Source organism: Dermacentor silvarum, chromosome 8 (assembly GCF_013339745.2).
Source record: "Dermacentor silvarum isolate Dsil-2018 chromosome 8, BIME_Dsil_1.4, whole genome shotgun sequence".
Classification (NCBI taxonomy): Eukaryota; Metazoa; Arthropoda; class Arachnida; order Ixodida; family Ixodidae; genus Dermacentor; species Dermacentor silvarum.
In genome coordinates, this window is record NC_051161.1 from 39,351,771 (window position 1) to 39,373,406 (window position 21,636).

The 21,636-nt window shown below is 46.6% G+C and overlaps 2 protein-coding genes across 2 annotated transcripts in view; one reads left to right on the plus strand and one right to left on the minus strand.

Annotated features, from left to right (window-relative positions):
• The window catches only part of LOC119462084 (rho GTPase-activating protein 18), a 229,414-nt gene extending 223,135 nt beyond the window's left edge, over nt 1-6,279 (plus strand). Inside the window, exons 16-18 of the mRNA XM_049672539.1 lie at nt 807-973; nt 3,275-3,372; nt 5,575-6,279. Of these exons, the coding sequence (XP_049528496.1) occupies nt 807-973; nt 3,275-3,372; nt 5,575-5,669 (360 nt within the window). The 3' untranslated portion in view covers nt 5,670-6,279. The remainder of the gene's footprint in view (nt 1-806; nt 974-3,274; nt 3,373-5,574) is intronic.
• Nucleotides 6,280-6,421: 142 nt separating this feature from the next.
• LOC119461060 (SEC14-like protein 4) overlaps nt 6,422-21,636 on the minus strand; it is a 30,061-nt gene continuing 14,846 nt past the window's right edge. The window contains exons 6-12 of the mRNA XM_037722238.2: nt 21,109-21,203; nt 19,482-19,560; nt 17,582-17,662; nt 16,436-16,522; nt 10,375-10,481; nt 9,216-9,504; nt 6,422-8,623 (exon numbers count right to left, since the gene is read on the minus strand). Coding sequence (XP_037578166.1) covers nt 8,511-8,623; nt 9,216-9,504; nt 10,375-10,481; nt 16,436-16,522; nt 17,582-17,662; nt 19,482-19,560; nt 21,109-21,203 — 851 coding nt within the window. The 3' untranslated portion in view covers nt 6,422-8,510. The remainder of the gene's footprint in view (nt 8,624-9,215; nt 9,505-10,374; nt 10,482-16,435; nt 16,523-17,581; nt 17,663-19,481; nt 19,561-21,108; nt 21,204-21,636) is intronic.

A 21,636-nucleotide genomic window follows, 5' to 3' on the forward strand; every position in this document is an offset into this window, starting at 1 on the left:
CTCCGATAAACGACTAGTGCCCTAATTCCTTCTACAACCACCATCATCGTCATTGTCATTCCTTTCTTCTTTTTGAGTTAGACTCGTGCTTTTCGGTGCCTATCCTGTGTGTACATTAGATATAACGGGCAAGCCACTGTTGAGTGCTGGAGTTGTACAGAAAGCTTGCGTGTGTTTGTATGTTTATGATTGTATGCGTGTGGTTATTGGTTGAAAAAGCAAATTAATGTGTAGTCTTAAACGTAGCCCTAATGTGAGTCTTAAACTGCGGTCATGATATATTTATAGTTCTGCTGGCTACTGCTTTCTTTTCCAGCTTTCACTCTTTGCGTAACACGTCACGTACTATTATAGAAGCGTAGCAAACTCGGCACGTACGTAAGAGTGAAACAGCTCACCATATTTGCACACCTGCCCATAACGCTGCTGAAAGGAGGAGTTGTCACAGTGCTATAGTGAATGCTACTAGCTACGCTTGTTATGCGCAGAGAGGGCGATCCTATAGATGAGCCGTGCGAGATACGGTACTAATTTTTCATATCCAACAAAGAAAGCTTGAGAGACAGAATAATGCGCGATTACACGCCCCCTTTTGCGTATGTGTGCACTTGATATGTAGTTGTACATTGATCTGCCTTTTCTGTGTGTTATGCGATAGCTCTTATCGCGCATTTGTGTAAGTATGGAAAAACCGTATACGTTCTGCCGTTGATTTATTATGTTGTGGCGTCTGTTAATCGAGCGATTATGTCTGAATATCTCTGCACGACCCGACGATGTCCGAACTCGATACGCGATCGGCGCAGGTGCCCTTTCGTGTGCGCGTCGACCACGAGGGACAGACGGGCACGACGCACCAGGTGGCGTTGAATGACGCCACAACTGCCGGCAGCGTGGTGGGCGAAGTCTTCCTGGCCATGCACTTCGAGGCGCGCAAGAGGGACATTGCCACCGGAAAAGGATCACCGCATGGGTCAGTTGTCAACGTCGTAGTGATAAAATAGGTTGATGGATACGCGCTAAGGTTAAAAAGTTTAGATGGGCTAATTTTAAGCTAAAAAATAGCGTAGCTTCCACTGAAGGCGCAATGCTAAAGAGACAGCGGAGCTGATGGGCACCTAGCTAGTCCTGGCTTTTGGGCTAGGCTAAACACTACCAAGTCATCTCCAGCATTTTCCGGAATTTATCGCGAAGCGCGACCTCTTCTTCGGGAGTACGAACTATCTTTGCGCGTCCCATGGCTTCTACTGATCGAGCGTCGCCGCGCACACGCTTACATAGCTGTTGCCTCAAGGTCAGTACATGCGCAGATCCAATCGTTATCGCAGCGCATGCGCAGATCTCGGCGCGGCGGCGGGAACCAGTTGCGCGCAGTGTCTCTGAGCTGCTGCCGAGCTGCTGCTGACGTCGCCCGCGTTTCCCCGGCGCGAACGCGGGAAACGCGTTCGCTGTCGGCGCGTGCGCAGTGCACAGGCGGTAGGTTGCGCCAGGTGTTCTAGCAGCTGCTGCGTCGCTGGTTGCCATGGCTACAGCTCGGCTGGCTTTCTGTGAAACACCATACTTTTTACGGCTAGCCTAAACAGCTTCGCTGTTAAAAAAGAAAGGGGACATAGGGGATTGAAATTAACAAAAAGAAAAACGGCAATAGCGAACTGTTTGCGTTAGATGCAAAACATCGCAGGAACTGCCACGGCCTGTCTTGTTATCCTGGCTCGTTGCGCTCTTCTTAGAAGTACAGTGCAGTGTTCAGCAGCGTCCGCACTGGCGCTGGTCGGGGCCGGCGAATGAATTTCCCCGTGGTGGACGGTAATCCCACATGTCCAGCGTACATAGAGAGCATTGTACACTGTTCTGAGGACGGGCACCAACAAAATGTGCGACCATCTCGTTGCATTGACAGGACTACATCGAAAAACAACTTTTGCTAAATTGGTAATATAAGTGACTAATATATACTACTGATCGAAGCAGTCTTGGCATGTCCGCAAGGCTGGTTGTTGCATGATTTTCTTATTGGTATCCTCTAAACAGCATCTAAAGTGATGAAGCGTGCACCTGGTGGTTAGCGACTGTGACGTAAGTCCCAGCAGTCGCCTCTGAGATTTTTCGGAGGCTGCGGGCGCCGCCTAATCTCGGAGGTCATGTCAAGGAGCCGCGCCTTCTAGGTCATGCGTCACTTCCGGGGAGAAGCAATAAGGGCGGTGTTTCTTGTTTCAACCTTAAACTTTTATTTTTGCGGGCGTTTCGTGACGTACACTCGTATTTCAAACGTAACATTTTGCATTGAGGCTCCTATATCTATCTAAACTATAATAACTAGCTCTGTCCGCTAAGCGCAGTAACAAGCCTCAAGGAATTGTAACGTTAACCAAAGCTTTCTAGGGGACATTCGCCACACCATACTGAATGTGTATATTGCCCTTCGATTGTGAGGGTGCAGCAGCGATTGCTGCAGTAATTGCGAGTTACGCCACCTACACATTGCCTTCCGGAAAGAACCGCAACGTAACTTTCCCGGAGGCGCAGATTTGGTAGCAAAGTGACTGCCGTCCAATGTTATGGACTTTGCTGATTGGCTTGTCATTAGCTGTCATTGTTCGTGCACTGTCACCAAAATAGGTTCGTGCGCCGGTCGTGATAGACAGCCTCATATAATTCGATGACATTTCAATCCTTAAACCCCCTTGCCGCTCCTGCACGCTTCTCGAGCAAACGCTTTTTGAATGCAAGCGACAAATGTAAATGGGGAAAGGATCGCGGCTCACACTTTAGTTTTATATAACAGACATAATTAATGAGCTGGCAAGTTTTCAAACGTCGTGATATCATTTAGTTAAAGCAACTTATTACCTGAACAGCAGGTGCTGTATGAGTCCAAGTGTGTAGTGTACTTATTATACAGGGTGTTCCAGCGAACACTTTCAAAAATTCTTAATGTTTACCTGTGGCAGATATCCCAATTCTAGTTTTTGAGCCGGTCTACTCGAAGCGGCGGACATTACTTGCGCAAAAAATTGAAATGTATAATCAACTAATTAACAAAAATCACTAATTATTTTAACTAGTTACCTGATGGCCTATTGTTTTGTAGCCGTGGAGCACGGATCCACTGATTCTCGTGAGACCCGTTTTTAAAAATGCATTGGCGTTCTTAATTTAGTAAAGGGTTTTGTTAAGAAACTACTGGAACGGTCGCAAAGTTCGGGAAATCTCGAAAGCGGTTCATTCCGGGAATTCGCAGGAGGCCTTCGAACTCCACGGCTACAATTTGTAGATTACAATATGCATTCCGAATATGCGACAGTCGTTTCGCGAGCGACGTCAACACCTTTCTACAATACCACTGGCTCTACGAAGTTGGCGGATATATAGGTACGCGATCTCCTGCTTTTCTTTGCGCTGTTTATATTTCCAATCTGCCTCGTGCTGTTGCTTGGCTCAGAAAATCTTGTTTTTGACGATCCTTCGCTGACGGTTCAATCGGCCATCCAGTCGGCAGCTCAGCCCGAACAGGTCATGGGTCAACTACGCGAAACGGAAATGACGCTGCCTGCTGGGTAAACACAATACGAGCTTGTGTTTAAGGGACTCATTTGTTTCTTCCCAACGCAGATCCGCCGCGGCAGCCCAGTGGCTATGCGGCGTTGCACTGCTGAGCTCGAGGTAGCGGGCTCGAATCCCAGTGGAGGCGGAATTCGAGAACGCTCATGTTGCGTGCATTAAGTGCCCGTCAAACAAACCCAGGAGGCCAAAATTAATCCGGAGCACCCCACTAAGTGCCTTGTAATCAGATCGTGGTTATGGCACGTAAAAGCCAAGAATTTAATTTCTCCCAACGGAGAATTGCAGGGATTAAGGCTTTTGTTTGCTGGGATCTTGTTTGCTATGAGCGCAAACCTCATTGGGGCCCCTTTGAAAAGGATGGTGTTTGTTTATGAGGTTTCAAGAGGTTGTACATTAAAACGTCATAAGATATCAATAAATGCACGACACGGACCACAAGCTCCCTAAGTTCAGTAATCGTACCTTAAAATTATTGGTTTGTCCGCTATTTGTTATATGTTTTGACACGAATGTCAAGCTCGGCACACGCTCTTTGCAGCATCTCTCCTTGGCCGCTCACGAAGAAAGCAGTGGTGTGGTTCACAAGGCGTGTGACAGTGGCCTAACGTAAAAGATAATGTTTAACACAGCTCCCAAGGAAAATAATTGGACGGTGCAGGGTTGGCAGACTTGACTGGTCATGCCAACAGACCCATAGCATTAACACAGACACTTGCAGAGTACACAATCACTTGAAGCTGAGGTGATTTAATCTCGTGATTAAAGCTCTGCAAACGTGGAAGTGCCAACTGCGATGTCGAGCAAAACATGTAACAATGCTAATATAATCTCGCTCAACTTGAACCACTAGTGAGAAAAATCAGGAAATCATACGGGCTCGATTATTTTGTTAGTTACAACCATCTAAAGACAACAGACAATGACGCCAGAGAAAGCACAGGGGAAATTAACTGTTATGTTTATCTCAAATGCAGAAAAAAAATAAGGAAACGGGGAAACGAAAGTGCACGAAAATACAATTTGCCGCTTGCGGGAGTCCAACCCACATCTATCGCATTACGCGTACGGTGCTTAACCAAAGTGTAGTTTATAACTGTAATAATATGTATAGTTTATAACCCGTGGCAACCGCGTTGTTGTTCATCTTTAGCTGTCAGTGTGAGAGCAGACTCACTTTAGCATCTAACTCACGTTTCTTTACGCGCAAGCGTAGATGCCGCACCGCTGCAGCATCACACGATTTGCTGGTTCCCGGCACACCTCGGAGAGATCGAGGACGCCCCTCCCAATCTCAATGAGATGGCTCACAGGAGCGCGTGAGACCTAAACCGTCCGCGACGCCACCTATTCTGGTCGTGACCATCCCCTCGAGAATCGGGACCCTCCCTCCACATACAACGAGGTCACAAAGCACTTTTATCTACACCGCAGAGTATACAGCACACCTCGCAATAAGCTCACCGGGCCTCAAGTCATCACCTTCAGAATGCTTCAAACCAACACGCACCCCACGCAGAACAGACTACATCACTACACGCCTGAGCTATACACAACATCATATTGCGAAAATTGCGTACACTAGACGTACGTCACTTACTCTGGCCGTGTGGTCGGACCCACGCAAACAAGAATCAAGACTCCGCCTGGCTACAAGAAGCACTACGCAGCACGGACCTGGCGGTCAACAGCTCTGGACCGTCCAGCGAGCCCACGATGCGGCCAGGGAGCTAAAACTCTCGGTCCCAACGTGGGAGTAGCCCGCTCTATCGGGCCTTGCGCCCCGTAGCCCGCAGGATCTTGCAATAAAGTTATCCCACCCACCACCAATATGCGCTTTCCCTGTGGCACACCAGGCGTGCACCGTCGAGATCAATGTAGTTTTCCCGCCCTTTCCGTTTGTGCTTCGACGTTGCGGTGATTCGCTGTGCATGTTCGCGGCGCCCATACGCTTGTGCGTGACCCGCGTTCACGAAGTGAAACGTCACTGTAACTTTTTTTTTTCCTTCACAGGTTGGCGCCAACTGGAGCACAACACCAATGTAACTGCCGTACGCGCGGAGAACCCCGTGGCTGAGTGGGTGGTGCGCTGCCACCACGTCCGATGACGGCTCGCCTGCTAGTATTGCAGCAGCATTCCAAAGTTTCAGCTTCGGCTCGGTTTTCTCGTTCACGTCTGGCAGTGCGACACTCGCCTTCAATTCAACACCATCGGCCTGTTGACCGCCAGCTGGAGAACTCGCACAAAACCCAGCCACCAAGCTTAAGCCTTTCAGACTGCTTCAGTGAGGAAGCGTCGTTCAAAAGGATTGGCGAGTGCTCGTGCGCAGGCGACTAGCTCTTAGGACGTCAGCAGGGCAGCTGCGGCGTTGCAGTAGTGCACGTCGGGCAAGCTTATCGATGGCGCAGTCACTAGGTCGTTCTGGCCTGTAAAGTTCAAGCAAAGGTCATTTGTTGCAGTATTGTGAAGTAGATAGCCCGTGGTGGCAGCCAGAAGAGTGAGCGGGCAGCTGTGTACAAACTGAGGTCATGCAGCGTTTTCGTTCACTTGAAGTGCTGCTAGAGCGAGATAGGGACCTTGCCTTTAAAGTCTCGCATCGTTATATATACCATACAGTTGTGTATTTTTGATAGGCAGAGTGCTGTATACATGAATCATGCATGTCGTCTTATCGTTGTTTTTAATGTTAATGATGATTAAATGAAATTTATACCCGAGTCAAGTCCAGTGTCTGAAATGGCTTCGAGCTTAGGTGGAAACCAGAACTGCTAGGTACGCTTCATTCATCGTTCTACGTATTAGATCGTTCCGAACAAGGCACGCCAAGAAAATAGAAACTAAAGATATCTGACGTGCTTTAAGGCTGGCATATTGTGCTGGTCGTCGCATGCCCGATCCTTCGACGAAATGACCTTCAGACTGAAAATGGGAGCTGTTTTATTTTGAATGTTTACTAGCTGTGAGCACTACACTCGATGTATTTGCTGTTCGCCGAGCTTGATACCACTGGAGATGTTTCGTGAAGATATCTGTAATAAATAGAAGACGAACCGCAGTGCCTGGGTAAAACATTTCGAGCTATCTGCGATGGTTCTCACGCTGTCAAAAGCCGATGGTGATTATGGCTTAATGACGTCAGAGATGGAATTGATGAATGCGGACAGGGTCGGTAACATCCCGTGTTGTCGGTAGAAATGCGAATGGCGCGACAGAAATTTCATTCGCTTCTGATGCGGTGCGGAGACGACAACGTATTACGGATTGGAGTGACAAGGAATATTCACAAGGGGTACTAATTAAAAAGGTATGGAATATTCCCTCGCGAGAAGCAAAGTTGTCTGCTGTAAGGGAGAAAAAGGGCCGCAAAAAACCTGTGGCGAAGATCTATGGATAGGGCGTGGTCGCTTATCCAGGGAGAGCTCGACGGGGCTGCACCTTCTGAGGAAGAAGTGACGCTGCTGTTACGTAGTGCACTCCCCTCTAAACGTGAGAATGTTCTGCTTGAAGACGCGTATATTCGCTTAGAAGCAACACCAGCAAATAGGAACGGGCCAAGGCCTGAACCCTGAATCCATTCCTTTCGGCGAGATTTTCTATATGGACATTAGTTGACGTCGTGGCGTTTTCTTTAGCCTTAGGGCCCATTCACACTTGCGACTAGGCGAGGTCGCGCGACCAAGTTAGTCGCAAAGCGACCAGTCGCAAGTAGTCGCAAATGGTCGCTTTTCTCGAAATGCGACCGTTTCGGGCCAGTCGCGCCCTGCTCGATTTTTCAGTCGCGCGACCGCAGTCGCAGAACAGCTGAACCAATCAGATGCGAAGGAACAGGATGTCCGTATACACTGACGCTTATTTTACGCGGCGATGACATTTCAAGCAGACGTGAACGGCATATCGTGAGACATTTCGGTTTAGCATTTGTCGGTCGCATTTCTCAGTGTGAACATCGTTCGTCTTGAGTAGCTTTCTGGTCGCCAGTCGCAATCGGTCGCGCGACCTCGCCTAGTCGCAAGTGTGAATGGGCCCTTAGAGTCCATGCTCTCGGCGACTACTTTACGGGTAAATAACGCTGTCTGGAAAAGAGTCTGTCCATGTATCAAATAACCTTGTGCCTGTTTAGTCAGTAAGCCCAACCCACAAGGGCCGAGGATAGTTCGTACGGAAGTCTCACGCCTTGCACTCGCCTATCTACACCAGACTGAACTCATAGACATGTGGTAGCAGATTATTGAACAGTGAAAGGGACCAAGAGGCGGAGCAATTGCCGGCCCTTATTGCCAGGCTGACGCCGCCTGTAGCGAACACCTTAACTAACCAACCAATTACACCCCAAAGGTGACGTATATAACAGGGCAAATTCGACAATAAGGTGCCCTTTCCTTCCTGCTACCGAGGACGTCGATGGTTCGCCATCGACGTTAGTTTCGTTCGCGCGACATAAGAGAAGATTCAACGGCGCGCAGGCTGCGATAATTCTTACAACGAATCCGTTTGAATGCCCTCTCACAGCCGTCAGAGAGATAATATTGTTCTAAATTCACGGCAAAATCTGTATCAGCGCCTACAAAGTGGATTGGGCTGTATTGTTTGAATGAGTAGTTGGTGGGCGAGAGATAGATGTCATTAGCAATACTGACAGAGAGGTCAGCCTGAGCAGGTGCGCAGGCCTGCATGGGCCTAAATGTCCTGTGTGGGGCATTGAGGAACTAAGCTGGCTTTAGGGCCAAGTGATGACGAGCACCCTTTGTTTATGGTGCTCGGCACTTCCTTTCTTTTTTAACGTATTAAGTGGCGAATGCAACGGTAAATATACTGTCACGTACTTAAACAGGAAAGGGTCGTAGAAATGAGAAAATACTGTTATGCTGGCGTCGCAGTCCATAGGACGCATTTTATGATGGATCTTAACACATTTTGTACACATCTTGAATCTTATGAAAAAGCTTTTTCAGCACTGGATGGTGTCGTTGACGCTGGCGAAGGATTCGTGGTGCACTCGTATCACATAGGAGAGCTGCTTTCCGGTGAACCAGCTAAAACTGTTGTCGAAGAGAAACGTGTCTGAAAAAAGAAAGAAAAGAGAGCAAGACAATACGAGCGACTTTACCTCGATACGTAGAGCTTCTTAAGACAACAAGGACGGGAAATTTAGCATGGCCGATTCTTGATAGTTATTGACAATGTAGCGGTGAGAGAGGGACAACAAAGACCTGTACATATCCTGCACTTCTGCTGTTACATGCATACAATTAAGCGATTGTCTCCATACGTTTGCATTGAGCGCACAGTTCACTCTTTGCCTATTTAGCTGCTAAAAATATCCAAGTAGAAGGTTACCTATCAAGCGATCTAGATATTTAGATGAAATTGGTGCTCTTTGCCTAAGTTTCTCGTGAAGACGCAGCTATGTCCTGTGATTGACTTCTGAAGCTAGAACTCTGAGCCCCTTGGTGTTCAAGAAGCAGCATGACGCAAGTCGTCTAAGCTTCAGGCGTTGACGTTCGGCCGTTACTTTGTATATGCACGGAGACCTTTATCTCGCTGACCGTTCTATTTTATACCATGTGACACGCCCTGCTCTCGCCTACATGGGTCTTATGAAAAATTTCACGGTCACCGTCATGAAGGAAACGTGAGGTCATAGTATGCGTACATGTTCCGGGCTCCTCGCACTGCAATTGTCCGCACTCGGGGTCCCGGTCGCAGGCTATCCTTCGCGGTCCAAGCACCTGGACGCGGCTTTCGCCGCTTGTCCTCCACAGGGCAAAGGCCACGTCTCGCGCTTGAAGCCGCCAGTGAAGCTTGGCGCCCGCTGCCTCGACCTGGACCGGCACCTCGATGGAGCCGCCCCGCTCCAAAAAGCAGTTCACGGCTTCGGGGTCGGTTGCCAGCCCGCCTCCGCCGCGCCACACAGTAGCTGGAAGCTCGCCTCCGGGGCCAATCTGCAACGTCGCGATATAGAGCCCTTACGTGCGCTGAAAACGTCACCTAAACGAAGGACTTCCGCTCAGTCACACAATAGACGAAGTCCTGCAGGCACTTTTCACTTGCTGTAGCAGCAACTTTGTGTTTGCAGACGTTCACGAAGCCTCTTGTCCAAGACCTTCTTGTGTCTCATATGCGCCTCCAAGATGTCTAACCACGCAAATTTGCACTTGCGATCAACTCAGTGTTTGCATCTAGTCCTTGTCTTCTCAGAAGCCTACCCTTCTCCATTTATTTAAGTTTTATCACGTGGGAGCAAGAAACTGTAAAAAAAAAAAAAAAAAACGCAAAGGTCTGCCCCGTAATCCAGAAGCTGACAGACGTCATTCAATGAAGGCATCCTCGACGTCACCCCAATAGCGCGTGGCAGCAAGCACTGAGGTTCCGCCAAGACGCGTAAAATCTGCGCCTTGATAGCGCAAGTTTGTCAAACGGCACCTTAAGTGGCGATTAGAGAGCAACAACACGTACATCAATGTCAGTGCGTTCGAAAAAAAAACATGAACTAGCTTACTGTCGCAAGACGTTCCAGTCGCGACCTTACGCGAAGGCTCGTTTGGCCTACTTTTTGTTGCTTCATTTCCTAATTTGTATTCTAGTAGCAACAACCAATAGCACGAGCAGTGTTTGGTGGGCGTATACGCAGTTCACTTGCAGCTGATGCATGACTTTGTGCTCCTCAGCAGACCGCGGCTTATATAGAGTGCAAGACAGCACAAATACGATTCAACTTTGTAGTTTAACTGCCTGTTGTGTGGTGTCGCAGCAGGTTTGTTTCTTATCTCGCACTTAGAGTTTTCATAAACAAGGCCGTATGTTATACTTACCACGTGCGTACAGCGGGCACCACCTATGGGATCCACAATCGTGCCTCCCCAGTGGGCCGGCAGCTGACTAGGGTCGACGTGTTTCAGCAGAACCTGTTGCCAGCCATCTGCGTGCACAATTGAACAAAAAAATAAATAAAATAAAAACCTCTTTCAAACATCTGCACGGCACCTTTTCCACCTCTGTAAAAGTCAACACCTCGGGTTTTCCACGGTACTACTCATTTATGCTTTTTTTTTCTTATTTCCCATTGAAAGCATCTCAAAAACAAATCGACTTGCATCTCATAACAGGATCATGCGAATAAACCGAACCTCGGTGAACGGCCAACCACAGTCATGCTCATTTAAAGGGACACTTAAGACTAAAGCAAGTCGCGCTCTACGAGTAAGTTATTCTTTTAAACATTCCAAAAAACCTCCCTTGCCGTGAGAGGTAGGCTTGATAAGGCAGAAAATACAAAACAATGAAAGACTGTGGGCGGCGCTGCCTTGACGTTGCCGTAATAGAACGCTGTGTCGTCGTGGATGTTGTCGGCGTTTGCACGGGCCTAGTTAATTGCTTATCGGTAAAGATGTTCTACACTGCATGCTAAATAAGCCAAAGACTGAGCTCCGCAAGCTTCGAGAACCCTTTCCGAGCCACAGCGTCCCAAGTGAGAGAACATACTTTGAAATCCATGACGTCATGCTAATGTCTGAAAGACTGCTTTATCAGTCTAAATTGATATGGTACAACTCCATAGTGTTAACCTAATCGCAGCTATTCATTTGACCATGGTAATTATGTAAATATAAACACGGTTACATTTTCTTGTAACTGAGCGTGCGCACATCAGGCCGTTGTGCCTAGCGTATCGCGAACATGTTGGTACATGTCGCAAAAAAAAAAAAAATATGCATGTATCCCATTATGGCCAGTAGACTAAGCGCGCTGCGGACGATCAAAAGAGAAAAAAATGACGGGCCACAGTGGGCGCTTTTTTCTTTTGTTCTCGGTCGCACGCGACGTCTGCTCGTAATGGATCACCAAAAATTTCCAAATTGCCACTTGAGCATGTACACCGTGAGCAACTGTATTTCGGTGTGCAAGAGGCACTTCGTGCTGCAGATAAGCCATCGAGATTATCCCCCTGGTGCGACTTTACACGATTTCTAGATTTTTCTCTAACGCACCTTAAAAAGCATGATACTCCACAGGAGCGCATAATACAAGAGTTCCGCACAATACAAGAAACATACAGTACTTACAACGAGTTTTACACGGACGGTTCAAAGACACATGATTATGTGGGAAGCAGGGTCATATCAGGAACATGGGAACAGACTGTTAGACTCCCGCTATTAGCTTCTGTTTTCACAGCGGAAATGTTATGCCTTGTGGATGGCAGTGCAAGAAGTTGTAAATACAAAACACAAGAACGCAGTCATCTACACCGACTCCCTAAGTAGTCTTAAAGCCCTCAACTCAAAGTCAGATCAAAAACCGCTCATCGGCGACATATATTACACACACTGGCACGCGTAAATAAAAACCACTCAATTCGTCTCTGCTGGGTCCCAAGTCACGTTGGGGTCCCGGGAAATGAAAAGGCGGATATGTGTGCTGCTAATGCGAAACACAAAGCTGTATCTAAAATAAAGCTACCTTTGAAGGACGGGCTTCAAGCTATTTGCAGAGCACTAAATAACAAATGGCAATGCCAGTGGAACATGAACAATAATAACAAATTACACATAATCAAACCAGTGCTAGGTGAACGGAAAACCTGCTATCACCAAGAACGCTTTACGGAGGTAATATTAGCCAGACTCCGAATAGGGCACACGCACCTCACGCACAATTATCTACTCACACAGGAAGCAGAGCCGGTATGTGATAAATGTCAAGAATCACTTACTGTACTACACATTTTAATTACATGCCCAAATATCGAAAGACAAAGACATTTCCACGATCTATACGATTTGCAGGTACCACTACACCCCACTCACATTTTGGGAGACGATCCCCTTGTCCCTCTTACAAATGTCGTGAATTTTTTAGATGAAGTAGGCTTTCTGAACAGACTTCAAATAATGCAGGTTTTACTCTTTTCTACCATTGACTTTTAAACACCCTGTGTCTGGCGCAGCAAAGCCTAAGCCGCTTTTGCGCCAATAAACCCAATTTAACTAACTAACTAACGTTATAACATGCACCGTGCGGCGTCAGAGAAGCAAGTCCGTTCTGTGGGACAATCGGCAAAAATCGGTTCCAGAGCGTTGAGCCAACAACACTGTCGTCCCCGCGATGCTTCGCAAGTGGGTCGGGGACGCACAAGGTCGGAAGCAATGTCGAAATTGGGCTGCGAACGACAGTTACGCTCCACCGAGGAGAAACGACATGTTATTCGTGCCTTTATCTGCATAAATGCTTCCCTGACATCGTTCTCCAGACATGTAGTTTCAGCTCACGATTGATTAGTTGGATTCATGATAACGCAGTGCAGCGCGACTGCACAAAGAAGAATTTCGCAAAACACAGCGCTAACTTTAAATTATAAGTTTTATTTTCGCAAGCACGTGATATATATACATAGCCGGGCGATCGAAAACAAAATCGACAATGTCACCATTTAGAGGCACACACCAAGGAACCCACTCGTGTCAAACAGCGTAATCGCAACTTGCTAGGTAAACCGATATCTCGATAATTCGAGAAACATTATCTCTTTTCCCTATAACGCCACCGAAGGCATCACTCACAAACTTTCATTTTTTAACACGAAAGTGTTTTATGCCGGGGTCCACCAAGACTTCACTGACGTATTTCCGTCACGGAAATACGTCATAGAACATAATACAAAGAAAGAAACCAGAAGAAAAAGTTCCACAAACATGCAAAATTTGGAAATCGAACCCACGACCTCTCGGTCCGCGACGATAGATCGCCGAGCGTTTAACCCATTGCGCCACAAACGCATTTGCAGAGAGCTACACAGACGCGCCTTATATATCTAACACTCCTCCGTGTACCCGCGCTCTTGCTCGGGGCGGTGCCGCCGCCTACGAGCAGAAAAGAGAAGTACTGCATTATGACACTAACGCGCACCGACAGTGAACGCTTCGGTGGTCTCAGCACTACGACGCCTCGATGCCAGCATTCGAAGGGACGCTGGCATCAAGAAGCACTACCAACGCCACCTAGGTGGCGTTCACCGTACTCAGCACAGCGGAGCGTGGCCTCCGCAATTAGCTCTGAAAATGTTTCTGAAGTTGATCGCGGAGGCTGCAATTACGACGCGCTGTACGCGCTGATTTGACTCCGTCACGATTCAGTTACGTGCTTTGTCTTGCGCGTTGTATTAGTGTGTCAGTTACGTGCTTCGTCTTTCGCGTTGTGCTAGCGTGTGCAGCGTAGTGCAGCTTCCATATGCACGACGGTTGCTCATGGTCATCGACGTTGGTAGTCGTGATGGAGGAGACGTGCCACCAGGCGTCAGCGTGGGTGCATCAACGCCTAAGGGCGCTTTAGCCACAAAACACCAATAGACATTATATATCAATGTGCAATAAACATTACACTACTTCTGTGAAGACACGTTTCACTTTCGTGTTCTATACCGATTCCTATATAAGAGGGATCAACCACATTTTTTTTCCCAATTTCATGAACCTCAAGATTGTCTATTGTCATTCTGCTTTCAGCCCGATTCAACATAGTAGTTTTTTTCAAAAACCGGGGCGCAGCCACACTCCTGGCAATGCATTCCTAAATGGCCTGAAATAAGTTTTGTGGTCTTATAATAATGCTCTTTTAGCCTCTTGATTAATACAAGGGCCTGTCTGACCGTTATGCGCACGTTCGTACGACAAAGACATTAAATAAACAACATTCTGTATGTAATTTACAAATTGCGCGCGGTGCCTTATGATGCAGGCGTTCGTCTCGTACTTGTCCGAGTTTACTTCCTTGCAGATCCTCTGCAATCATTCAGGAACAGAAAAAAAAAAAAAAAAAATCACCGCCCAGATACTCGGTACAGATGGTTAACCAACGAAGCTGAAAAGTGCGGCCCCGGCGTTTGTCACCGAGTTAATCCCGACGGTTCAATAAAGTCTTTCTCAATTATTGGATGCGTCTTTGTGTTTCTTAATGCGGTTACACACACGTTCGGCTGCGAGGGAGAAAACGACGTCAATGACGTCATACCCGCAGTGCGCCGTTGTCGCATTGCCGCTTGCGATTCTTCAAAATTAAATTGCTTCAAAATTAAATCTGTCCGTGACGTAAGACAATGAATGGCTCATACCCCCTTAAGCAATGGCTCATACCCCCGACAACGCGGCCTTCCCATTACGACGACAGAAGAGAAGTGAAATTCTACGCTGGAATGATGAGCGGCAACGGAGCCAGCTGGTGGAAGAAGACGACGACACTCGAGCCATTGCGGATGATGATAGTTTCTGCATACAGGCGACAGACGGACGAATCGGCTAGCCATAAACTGCTTCGCTGTAAAACTGCATCCACTCTGCTTCTTCTCGCTATCCTTTCCAGATTATGCGTATGTACGGTATGACTGTAACCTTCTTTGCTGTGGCATTGCTACTTTTCACCACAAAATGTTTGCTGGACCTATGAACCGAGATGCATTATAAGCGAGTGCCTCAATTCTCATCCGCACACTCGAAACTGGTAGAACTCGCTGTAATACAACCTCGTTTTCATAATTATTTGATGAAGTCATGTGGCCGCAATTTTGAAACAAATTTGTGGGGCCAGGCCAACCGTCTAGACGATCCTGGTTACTCATTGCGACTGCTGACCTCGGTAGCGGAGGATTTCAGTAAAAAGTACACGGTCAATTCGAATGAGGGCAATAGCAAGGTAGGTTGCGGTCTTACCTTACATCCGTAGCATCTCGCATAATCTGAAAAGGATAACGAAAAGGTACGGAGTGGACGTAGTCTGTCTGATTGCAGAGGATCTGCAAGAAAGTAAACTCGACAAGGAAGAAACGACCGCCTGTACCACAAGGCACCCCACGCGATTTGTAAATTACATACAGAATGCTGTTTGTTTAATACGTTTGTCGTGCGATTGCGCGCATATCGGTCAGACAAGCCATTATATTAATCAAGAGGCTAAAAGGGCATGATTACAATGCCGCAAAAGTTGTTTTCAAGACATCAAGGCATGCATTGCCGGGACTGCGGCTGCATCCCGGTCTTTGACAAAATCTACTATACTGAATGGGGCTCAAAACAGAATGACAAGAGAAAATATTGAGGTTTATGTCATTGGAAAAGAAAATGAACGTGTGCGAGCAATGCCTTCGGTGGCGTTATAGGAAAAAGATGCGATATCTCGATGTTTACCTAGGAACTTGCGATTACGCTGTTTGACACGAGTCGGTTCCTTCGTGTGAGCCTCTAAATGTTGACATTCTTGTTTTTGTTTTCGATCGCCCGGTTATGTATATATATATATCGTGCCCTTGCGAAAAAACAGTAGTTGAAAGCAAGCGCTGTGAGTGAGTGAGTGAGTGAAACAACTTTATTGAGACCAGCGGTTTGAGGCCTGGGCCTATGGGCAGACGTGAACCCAGATTGCTGATAGGAACTGTAGAAATGTTGAATGACCAAGTTTTAAATTTAAGAATTATATTTGCTGCGGGTAGGAACGCGGCCACCTCTTGCTGCGGACACCGCGACTATCGCGTTCGAGGCGCACACCTAAACTGTTACGCTGCAGAGAAACGGCCATCACCACTCGGCGAGCCCACGCCATCTTACTCTCAACAGATAACAGGGCACAACGCTGTTTAGCTTCAGTGATCTCGTGACAAAACCAGCATATTCAAGCACACGACCAACTTTAATGAAGCATTTCAGAGATGAAGTTGATACGACAGTGTTGACGGCGATCTTTATGCGAAGTGAGCGCAATTTTTCTTCTAAATGAGAGGCGTATCTGCATCAATACATTGGGAACCAAATGTGGCGGTGGATGCTTCATGCGTACACTTAGCTGATCCACAGTACCTCTTAACCAGCATCAGACAAGTGCACTTACCACGCGTGAACACGTGCAGCTTGCTGGCAGTTCTTTCGGTGAGGAATGGCCGAACAATCTTCCAGAATACGGGAAAGAAGCCTGGGGCTGAAACAGAAAAGAGCGCCATAGTATAGCTTAGCACACAGGTAACGCCAAGGAAGTTGTCCACTTTCGATGTTACGTCTACAAACGAAACAAGCACGTTACGCAGCTGATTGCTAAATACACAGTTCTTATTTAGTACACATCTACGATGTCGCAACAAGACAAAGGGATCACAGGAAGTTGGAAACTTGGAGTGGTCGACAGTGGTCGAATAAGAGAAGCCTCAGCCTGGAGCCAATGCTTTCACGAGAGACAGAGAGGGAAATGACTACTCATGGTCAGATAAAGACCTTAAAGGTACTCCTTCGATAGGCAGATCAGATCCATCTGTCGGACGTCAGCTGCTGAGGCTATCCACGCCCGTCAGTGCGTAGGAGAGGGGGGTTGGTGCAGTGGTCGAATCTGATGGCTGCGGGGCAGGGTGAACAGGATACGTTTGACGTTCGCGTAGAGGCAGGGACAACTGGCACAGGGTCAGCACCAGAAAATGTATAAGAAGTGTCGGGCTGGGGCTACGCATGTATTAAGCTGTATGGCTCGCGGCGTACAGTGTTTGTGAGGTGGTTAGCTTAGATTGTAAAAAAAAAAATGTCACATTTGAGTGTCGTAGGCGGGCTTTCAACAAGAGGGCTTGTCATCTTCAGGTTCATTAGGGCCCTGACGAGGACACGACACCTCGTCCAAGCGTTGGCTCCTGGCAGGGGCTCTCGCACAGTACTGTGACTTGTTTTCGCTAGCGTCGTCAATCTGCACTCTCCCAGTCATTAACTTGCGTAGGGTTCGTATTTTTTTTTGTTCGTCATTGCTTTGTGCTATGTCCACTGAAATTTGCATGTTAAGCATTTTTCTGATTAAGAGATAAGTGTACCGCATGTGGAGAGCCTGAAAATGAAGACATAGCTTTCGGGGCATGCTCCTTGCAACAAACACATCAAATTCAGCAGAAACACAAGCACAGAACGACCGCAAGAAAGAATAAGCACTACATGAATGTATGCTGCACTTTTGCGCAGACGCGAAGTAGAAAACACAGTTGCGGAGCTCGTATGGTGAACTTACTGTTTATAAGTAGACCAATCTTGAGAGTTTCTGGATAGTTGTTTTCGTAAAGCGCCACCAACGCTCGGATGAGTTCCAGGACTGCGAAGGACGAGCAAGAAATCGACATGAAGCAGGTGGGAATCAAGAATGACCGGCGAGTGGGCTATTCGGTGCATAGCAAATAACGACATTGGTTTCTTTTGACTTGTTATTATTATTATGATGATTTTATGCACCATCTCTTCGAAAAGTTGGTACGAGACAACGCAGACCACGAAACGATTTCCTTTTTCGCAAGTTCATCAGGGGAAACCAATTGCAAAACATTTTTTACTGTCTACTGGCGGGCCTGGATTTGCCGGAGCAAGTACGCGTATCCGTGTGCACCTGGCGCGCGTGCGTGTACACGCCATTTGTCGCGTTACTTGAGTTTTTAGCCTTGTGTATACTTGTGAGCTGCTTGGAATGAGTGCCACAGGCGTGCCAAACTGCTTAAAAAAAAAAAAACGATAAGAAGGCGGGACACACCCAGACTCTTAAAGGAGACGACACACCGTGGAAAATATTAAGTCAAGCTAGGTCGACAGAATATTCGTCTAGAAGTCTATCATAGTTTTCTGTGTGACAAATTATCACTTTGTCCCGTAGAAAATTGCCGCCCAAGGACGCGCTGCTGCTCCTCAATTTGAAATACCCGCGACAAGGCGGAGGAATTGACGTCATCTCCACGTGACCTCCCTTTATGCCGCTGTTATGTCTTTTAGAAACTGTTTTTGTAGCTCTACAAAGAGTGCTTTCATTTTTAGCTGCCCCAAATTTTTAAAAATTGCCTGTGGCCGATAGCACAGTTCTAACCCTTGAGCTAAATCACTCTATGAGGCAGCTATTACGTCTACGAGAAATCAAAATGACTAATTGAATAATGAACACAATTACACTAAACAACTTTTTAATTAATTACTTTGCAGAACATATTTCAGTCTACGAGTTGTAGCCTGTGAGTTTGCAAGGCATATCGACTTGGAACGAATTTTTAGGATGGCACTGGTGTCGTGATATGGGCCGTCAAACTTGCGGTAATGATACGCTGTTGTCCCACTTACTTTTTAAAGAAAACGTTGCTTGCGCATTGAAACACAGAAGTAACTGGAACGCCAATGCATTTCGACGGACAATTTGACAATTAATATCTCGAAACTGGTGTAGTCCTGAGAATCCGTTCCAAGTAGATGCGCCTTGCGAACTCACCGGCTACAATTCGTAAATTGAAATATGTGCCGTAAAGTAATTAGTTAAGAAGTTTATTAGTGTAACTATGTTAATCATTCAGTTACAGATCTTACTTTCTCGTAGAAGTAATGGTAACCTCATCGAGTAATTTAGCTAAAGAGTTATGATCGTGCTATCTGTCACAGGCAATCTATACATAGGTGGTGCAGCTAAAAAAAAAAAAAAAGAAGAAGAAGAAGAAGACACTCTGTATATACGAAGCGTACTGCTTGGCGGCTGCAGGTGTTCTGCTTGCGTGATTCGCTCTGCGGCTCTGCTTAGGTTCAGGATACCAGGTACGGTCACTTAAGCCTCCGCGGCCGGAGCGGTCGAGGCTGGTTGCATCCTGGTCAATTCTAAACAGAGAAAGCGATGCCGCTCGCTGTGACAGGACATGGTAGCCGCTCTCAGTGAATCAGAAGTGCTGACGTCACATATGATAGGTACCATAGTCCACAACTAGCGGTGCCATTCAATTTTCCATTTCAGTCAATTTCTCCCGTACCAAAGCTTTGTTTTAGTTAAGAATGACGAATTCGTTATTATAAAAGCCTATTGTTTCAATGTAAGCTCGACTTAATACTTTCCTTCAGTGTCCGTTTGAGCACGGGACATCCATGATATAGACAGACGCCGACGGTCAACTAACCTTGCCAGGAGTAGACCTGCTTTAGGCTGAAGTCTTCGTAATCGAAGAGGAAAATGGCCGTGTTCACAGTCTTCCCCAGCTGCATGCAGTAAGACAGAAATTGTGAGCGAATAAACTTGTTGCGTGGGGAATCAGATATACAAGTTAATTATTCAAGTCTAACGATGTTGGTACGTAGACGCTCTTTTGGGGAAAGAAAGCGGCACCGTTAACATCTCAGGTGAATGGCTGAGAGCCTCGAAGGACGAGGGGCGAAATCTGTGTCGACCTTAGGGAGGCTTGACGTCATAACCATTTTTCGTCGATTCACCGATAACGAGGTGAAGGGCTATCAGTGAATCGAAAGCTTGCAGCAGTCATGACAGATGAAGAAAGAACTGAACTCGGATAGAAACCGAAAGAGAAATGGAATTTTTAATTAAAACTAGCGTTAAACTAGAACATCAGAACTAACACAGTCACAAAGTGCTACTGAATATATAAAATTGTTCATCGCGGTGGTGAGTCGGACTTCGTTGATTCGGACGCTGCCCTGTTATTCTTTCCTCGCGTCCCTGATTATATTCACCGATTGATCGAACGCATTTATTAGTGTGTAAGTTGCGTCACAAAGTGACCGCGGCGTACCTTATAATCAGATCGTGGTATAGGCAGGCAAAACGTAATGATTTGTTATTTCATTTGCAGGGCGTGGTTAGGGTCACGTCAACCTTCAGCGAAAGTGAAGGAACTACAGCAGCGCGCGGCAAAAGCTGTCTATGCTCTAACAACGTGCATAAAATATCCGGTAACATGGCGCCGCTCCAGTGGACCACTGGCTCCTGCACATTACGGAGCAACTGCGCCAGCATTCTAGTGTACACGAGGCTGCACAGGGCTTTCTTTTTTAGACCACACACAATTTTTAAAAATATCCTGTGACAGGTATACTATAAATTATAGTCCTTGAGTTGTATTACTCCAAGCGGCGGACATTGCTGGCACCAGAAAATGAAATGCATAATCGGATAATTAAAAAAAACATGCACTAATAATTTTTAGATTAATTACTTTACGGTGCATATTGCAATTTACGAAGTGTAGCCGGTGAGATTGCAATGCAGATCCACTTGGAACGACTTCTAAGGATCGCAAGGGTTTCGAGATATGCGCCGTGAAAATTGCGGTAAATATGCAATATTGTTCCACTCGCTAACAAACAGCCGTTTTATGCATCGAAGCACAAAGGTTACTAGAACGCCTATGTATTTCGTCGCAGACATTGGGAATGAATATCTCGAAACTAGTGCCATCCTGAAAATTCGTTCAAAGTGCACACGCCTTGCAAACTCAGAGGCTACAATTTGTAAACTGCAGTATGTGCCGTTGAGGAATCGAATAAAAAGTGTAGCAGTAAAATTTTGAGAATTAGTCGATTATGCATTTCAATTTCATCGAGCAAGCAATCTCTGCCTCTTTGAATAATTGAGCTCAATGACTACAAATATGCTATCTGCTATTGACGAGTAAAAAAATTGTATGGTCTAAAAAAACAAAAAAACCAAACAAACAAACAAAAACACACCCGGTAAATATCACTGGAAACGCTGACAGAAAAAAGTTATGATGCGCATAAAAGCAAACCGACCTTTCGCGTTTGGCTGTCCATGTCACGTTGCATCAGCTCCATCGTGTAGATTACGCGTTGCACGAAATCTTCTTTGGACACACACTGCAGCATGCCTGCACGATAGGCGCCATTCCCATGACAACAGGGCTATACTGACGGGAACGCCGCGCGCTAAGCCACATGAACGGTCACAAGGCGCGCATTACAGTAAAGAGTTCACATAAATTGCTTGCTTTTACAAGCAGTGGTCTCCGTTTTACACACCTGGCGTGCACAACGTTTGTTAGTGCATATAGTAAGCAGTTCGCGTGGTTGATGCCACGCTGCCCTAATTTCCTGCGCTTACTGATCGAAACGAAGACTAGATCGTTCGAGTCCCTGCTGAAGAAACTCTAGAAGCAACACAGTTACGAACATTTGGGGCAAAGGCGCCTTTTAAAATAATCACAATTTCAAGATTTGAAATATCTGAGGCAACAGAAGAAGCCACCAGGAATACAAGACAGCACGCGTCAATAATTTAGCGCTTCGGTTTCGACTGGTGCT